The sequence below is a fragment of the Homarus americanus genome, unplaced genomic scaffold (assembly GCF_018991925.1).
Source record: "Homarus americanus isolate GMGI-L3 unplaced genomic scaffold, GMGI_Hamer_2.0 scaffold5212, whole genome shotgun sequence".
NCBI lineage: Eukaryota > Metazoa > Arthropoda > Malacostraca > Decapoda > Nephropidae > Homarus > Homarus americanus.
In genome coordinates this window covers 117,765-124,948 of record NW_024720820.1, presented here as the reverse complement: position 1 = coordinate 124,948, position 7,184 = coordinate 117,765, and the positions used below count along the sequence as shown (strand labels likewise).

The window sequence follows — 7,184 nt, the reverse complement described above, 5'->3', positions numbered from 1 at the left end:
CCACCATCCTTCCTCTACCACCACTATTGTTACATCATCACACACCACCATCCTTCCTCTACCACCACTACTGTTACATCATCACACACCACCATCCTTCCTCTACCACCACTACTGTTACATCATCACACACCACCATCCTTCCTCTACCACCACTATTGTTACATCATCACACACCACCATCCTTCCTCTACCACCACTATCATCATCACACACCACCATCCTTCCTCTACCACCACTACTGTTACATCATCACACACCACCATCCTTCCTCTACCACCACTATTGTTACATCATCACACACCACCATCCTTCCTCTACCACCACTATTGTTACATCATCACACACCACCATCCTTCCTCTACCACCACTACCATCATCACACACCACCATCCTTCCTCTACCACCACTATTGTTACATCATCACACACCACCATCCTTCCTCTACCACCACTACTGTTGCATCATCACACACCACCATCCTTCCTCTACCACCACTATTGTTACATCATCACACACCACCATCCTTCCTCTACCACCACTATTGTTACATCATCACACACCACCATCCTTCCTCTACCACCAAAAATCCTAAAAACAGTAAAGAGTCCAATAAAAATTACCCAAATGAATCAATTATGGTGCTGCTTATGGCATTAATTATGTCAAATATGTTGTTTCATATATCGATAATCACTAAATTATTCTACAGCAACACTGTTTAAGGCTTCAAAGAAAATTTTCCATTACCTCATAATCAAAAACATCACAGGCAATAACAAGGATATGACTCACACTCAGAATACCTGCGAGGACAAAGATGTGCTTTCTTTACTCTTCACAATTTGGGTCATATTTTACAAGTGTATTAACCTCTTATTCAATAAGCTGTACACAATAACATTTCGTCTTTCACTGGCTATTATCACTAAACAAGACACTTCTAAACCCTTAGGTTTTTGTGAGAGATCAAGTGATTTATCTATACAGTATAGTTAAGGAAAACGTGGCTATAAATACTACCCATTCAGCTTAATATTCGTCGTGTGCATCACTACATCCAATGACTTGAACAGCTGCAAGTACATCAGGGTAGGACAAGACCCTGGGCGGTATGCATCTCTCTTAAAATATAGTCATATATTACATGTTTAGCATTTAAATACAGTAATATATCCAAAAAGTATATCATGTATGAAAGAAAATTATCATGAAGAAGTATACTCATCTATACTGTACCAGACTTGAGTGTGCAGTATCACCCAGGGGCTCCTACCCTCATTCACTACAAGAAATTATCATTTATTTTGGAATCATAATATGCCGATTCTTAACACGTGTATATCACCTTTAACTCGAACGGTTTAACATTATATTATGTCCGAGTTTGTGTAAAAATTCTGCACATTACCATCTTTTTGTAAAAATTCCAAAATCTATCAAAGTGGGAAAACAGAAGTAGAGCAGAGTAGTGCAGGATGATGACTACAAGGAAAGGGTGCAGGGTAAGGCCATCTTGGGTCAACACTACCTGCTGCTGTCAAACCAACACCATCATTGTGAAAATACTGCATTACAAATTTCTTCACCAACAATAGATTACATAACACCACACACATGACAATGATATGATTCATGAGCAATGAGGACATATATTTATGCTTCCTACTATATGTTGATGAACAAGAATGTAACTAACTGGCATCCCTTAACACTAGTAAACTTTCCCCTGGGGCTTAATACAGCAAATTAACTGGAATAAATTCAATCAACTGAAGAAAAAACTAACACAGACGTTAATGGACGAACAATTAAATGTTTTCAATATTAACACTTGTAATTAATATTAACTTTCTCTAAAAAATTAAATTACTGTAACAGTTAAATGACATTAGAAATGAATCTTAATGTGCTTTTGACCAAGAGTACACTACTTGAGACAGAAGGGAGGACGTCACTTCATCAACAACTTACACTGTATGAGTGTGAATGGGAAGAAAACCGTGTATGCAAGTTCAGCTGTTATCAATTAAAAATTATTGCAAACAAACCTAAATTCCCCACAAAGAAAATACCAATGGTTACCAATGTCTATTTTCTTCACTGATACAACAAAACCTGACTTACATAGCTTCTTAATTAATCTGAACTGTATATATGTTTATTCTATCTATATACTCTTCCTTTATACACACCATGTACTCCCTCCACCAGCTATCATCATCCACCTCCCACACCATGTACTCCCTCCACCAGTTATCATCATCCACCTCCCACGCCATGTATTCCCTCCACCAGTTATCATCATCCACCTCCCACACCATGTACTCCCTCCACCAGTTATCATCATCCACCTCCCACACCATGTACTCCCTCCACCAGCTATCATCATCCACACCATGCACTCCCTCCACCAGTTAACATCATCCACCTCCCACACCATGTACTCCCTCCACCAGTTATCATCATCCACCTCCCACACCATGTACTCCCTCCACCAGTTATCATCATCCACCTCCCACACCATGTACTCCCTCCACCAGTTATCATCATCCACCTCCCACACCATGTACTCCCTCCACCAGTTATCATCGTCCACCTCCCACACCATGTACTCCCTCCACCAGTTATCATCGTCCACCTCCCACACCATGTACTCCCTCCACCAGTTATCATCATCCACCTCCCACACCATGTACTCCCTCCACCAGTTATCATCATCCACCTCCCACACCATGTACTGTATATGGTGCCATGACTAAATCTTACTTCTTATAACAATAATCAGTAAACTACAGGTGTAATAAACATAGATTTTGGTGATCTCATGAAGCTGGAAGTGTGGCGGCCATGGCAGGTGCACCTTCCCCACACTAGACCAATATGAGGTGACCCCTAGTAACATGACTTGATGGACCTGATCAATAACAAGACCTGATGAACCTGATCGATAACAAGACCTGATGGACCTGATCGATAACAAGACCTGATGGACCTGATCGATAACATGACCATAAACTAACTACTGTAACTAACAGCAACTGATTGCCTCCCCAGTGTGGTGACAGGTGCGTCTCCCTCCATTAAAGACATGCAATATAAACTTGGTAAACCATAACTTATTACAAGAAAATATTGACAGTTACTTAAGAATCAGAGCAAATATGATTATTATAATGCAAATATAACTGCTCAGGAAATTGTATTGCACTATATGAAAACCGCACAACTGAAAAATGTAATCAAAAGTCTTATAAGGGAGATGAGAATCTCCTTTACACATCACAGAATATGTTGCAATTTACAAAAAACATTTCCCTCTCATTTCCAGAATTTTACTACACGTTTGAAAAAAACTCCTACACTATGAAAAAATACTAAAATGAATTTTTGATCATCACAAATCACACTACGACTGTTGCTTTGCCTCCTGGTCGACACGTCGGGCCGTCCTAAAAGGTGCAGAGGACCCTGGGCTGACCATGTGTCGGGGAAGCCCATGCGATCTCGTCAGTCGGAGATTGTTAGCTGAGCAAATCCTATTAATGCCTTATCGTCTGGTGCTTCATTAGGCTCACAATCTGAATTCTGAAAATAAAGTAAAAAATAAGTGTTAAATAAAACACTTGGATGTCTGAGTGATGTACAGTACCACAGTTACCCTGTTAACTATCACTGTACAGTACCACAGTTACCCTGTTAACTATCACTGTACAGTACCACAGTTACCCTGTTAACTATCACTATACAGTACCACAGTTACCCTGTTAACTATCACTGTACAGTACCACAGTTACCCTGTTAACTATCACTGTACAGTACCACAGTTACCCTGTTAACTATCACTGTACAGTACCACAGTTACCCTGTTAACTATCACTGTACAGTACCACAGTTACCCTGTTAACTATCACTGTATAGTACCATAGTTACCCTGTTAACTATCACTATACAGTACCACAGTTGCCCTGTTAACTATCACTGTACAGTACCACAGTTACCCTGTTAACTATCACTGTACAGTACCACAGTTACCCTGTTAACTATCACTGTACAGTACCATAGTTACCCTGTTAACTATCACTGTACAGTACCACAGTTACCCTGTTAACTATCACTGTACAGTACCACAGTTACCCTGTTAACTATCACTGTACAGTACCATAGTTACCCTGTTAACTATCACTGTACAGTACCACAGTTACCCTGTTAACTATCACTGTACAGTACCACAGTTACCCTGTTAACTATCACTGTATAGTACCATAGTTACCCTGTTAACTATCACTATACAGTACCACAGTTACCCTGTTAACTATCACTGTAGAGTACCACAGTTACCCTGTTAACTATCACTGTAGAGTACCACAGTTGCCCTGTTAACTATCACTGTACAGTACCATAGTTACCCTGTTAACTATCACTATACAGTACCACAGTTACCCTGTTAACTATCACTGTAGAGTACCACAGTTACCCTGTTAACTATCACTGTACAGTACCATAGTTACCCTGTTAACTATCACTGTACAGTACCATAGTTACCGTTACTTATCACTGTAGAGTACCACAGTTACCCTGTTAACTATCACTGTACAGTACCATAGTTACCCTGTTAACTATCACTGTATAGTACCATAGTTACCCTGTTAACTATCACTGTACAGTACCACAGTTACCCTGTTAACTATCACTGTAGAGTACCACAGTTACCCTGTTAACTATCACTGTACAGTACCATAGTTACCTATTATATCACTGTACAGTACCACAGTTACCCTGTTAACTATCACTGTACCAGTACCATAGTTACCCTGTTAACTATCACTTTATACAGTACCACAGTTACCCTGTTAACTATCACTGTACAGTACCACAGTTACCCTGTTAACTATCACTGTACAGTACCACAGTTACCCTGTTAACTATCACTGTACAGTACCATAGTTACCCTGTTAACTATCACTGTACAGTACCATAGTTACCGTTACTTATCACTGTAGAGTACCACAGTTACCCTGTTAACTATCACTGTACAGTACCATAGTTACCCTGTTAACTATCACTGTATAGTACCTATAGTTACCCTGTTAACCATCACTGTACAGTACCACAGTTACCCTGTTAATCACTGTAGAGTACCATGTTACCCCAGCTAATTCATCACTGTAGAGTACTCACAGCGTCTGTTAACTATCACTGTACAGTACCATAGTTACTCCTGTTAACTATCACTATACAGTACCACAGTTACCCTGTTAACTATCACTGTAGAGTACCACAGTTACCCTGTTAACTATCACTGTACAGTACCATAGTTACCCTGTTAACTATCACTGTACAGTACCATAGTTACCGTTACTTATCACTGTAGAGTACCACAGTTACCCTGTTAACTATCACTGTACAGTACCATAGTTACCCTGTTAACTATCACTGTATAGTACCATAGTTACCCTGTTAACTATCACTATACAGTACCACAGTTACCCTGTTAACTATCACTGTAGAGTACCACAGTTACCCTGTTAACTATCACTGTAGAGTACCACAGTTGCCCTGTTAACTATCACTGTACAGTACCATAGTTACCCTGTTAACTATCACTATACAGTACCACAGTTACCCTGTTAACTATCACTGTAGAGTACCACAGTTACCCTGTTAACTATCACTGTACAGTACCATAGTTACCCTGTTAACTATCACTGTACAGTACCATAGTTACCGTTACTTATCACTGTAGAGTACCACAGTTACCCTGTTAACTATCACTGTACAGTACCATAGTTACCCTGTTAACTATCATCAGATAGTACCATAGTTACCCTGTTAACTATCACTGTACAGTACCACAGTTACCCTGTTAACTATCACTGTACAGTACCACAGTTACCCTGTTAACTATCACTGTAGAGCACCAGTTACCCCAGTTAACTATCACTGCAGCAAATTACAGTTACCCTGTTAACTATCACTGTACAGTACCACAGTTACCCTGTTAACTAATATCACTACAGTACCATAGTTGGCCTTGTTAACTATCACTATACAGTACCACAGCACCTGTTAACTATCACTGTAGAGTACCACAGTTACCCTGTTAACTATCACTGTACAGTACCATAGTTACCCTGTTAACTATCACTGTACAGTACCATAGTTACCGTTACTTATCACTGTAGAGTACCACAGTTACCCTGTTAACTATCACTGTACAGTACCATAGTTACCCTGTTAACTATCACTGTATAGTACCATAGTTACCCTGTTAACTATCACTGTACAGTACCACAGTTACCCTGTTAACTATCACTGTACAGTACCATAGTTACCCTGTTAACTATCACTGTACAGTACCACAGTTACCCTGTTAACTACTATCACTGTACAGTACCACAGTTACCCCAGTTAACTATCACTGTACAGTACCATAGTTACCCTGTTAACTATCACTGTACAGTACCACAGTTACCCTGTTAACTATCACTGTAGAGTACCACAGTTACCCTGTTAACTATCACTGTATAGTACCATAGTTACCCTGCTAACTATCACGTACAGTACCATAGTTACCCCAGTTAACTATCACTGTACAGTACCACAGTTACCCTGTTAACTATCACTGTACAGTACCACAGTTACCCTGTTAACTATCACTGTACAGTACCATAGTTACCCTGTTAACTATCACTGTACAGTACCATAGTTACCCTGTTAACTATCACTGTACAGTGCCATAATTAACGTTACTTATCACTGTACAGTACCATAGTTACCCTGTTAACTATCACTGTACAGTACTCTGCCAACACCAGTCTTCACTTTGGTAAAAAAAAAAAAACAGTAAATGTTGTGAATTGAATTAGACTCAGAAATTTATGATAAAATGCAACATAACATATCAACAATGTCTCTATTGAGACAGTGAAGGAGACAACCCACTATGATGGAGAGGGATACTGTGTCACTCCACCACAACCCACTATGATGGAGAGGGATACTGTGTCACTCCACCACAACCCACTATGATGGAGAGGGATACTGTGTCACTCCACCACAACCCACTATGATGGAGAGGATACTGTGTCACCACCACAACACACTATAAAGGAGAGGGATACTGTGTCACTCCACCACAACCCACTATAAAGGAGAGGGATACTGTGTCACTCCACCACAAC

The 7,184-nt window shown here is 39.9% G+C and overlaps 1 protein-coding gene across 4 annotated transcripts in view; it reads right to left on the bottom strand.

Annotated features, from left to right (window-relative positions):
* Positions 1-491: 491 nt before the first annotated feature.
* LOC121861267 (serine/threonine-protein kinase OSR1-like) overlaps positions 492-7,184 on the bottom strand; it is a 45,181-nt gene continuing 38,488 nt past the window's right edge. Inside the window, exons 5-6 of one of the 4 annotated variants that reach the window (XR_006087996.1) lie at positions 2,432-3,588; positions 492-2,354 (exon numbers count right to left, since the gene is read on the bottom strand). Coding sequence is in view for 1 of the 4 variants with exons in the window: in XM_042358912.1 (XP_042214846.1) it covers positions 3,511-3,588 (78 nt within the window). In the remaining 3 variants the exon portion in view is untranslated. Of the gene's footprint in view, positions 3,589-7,184 lie in introns of all 4 variants that reach the window. The other 3 variants (XR_006087997.1, XR_006087998.1, XM_042358912.1) reach the window with 3 other exon arrangements.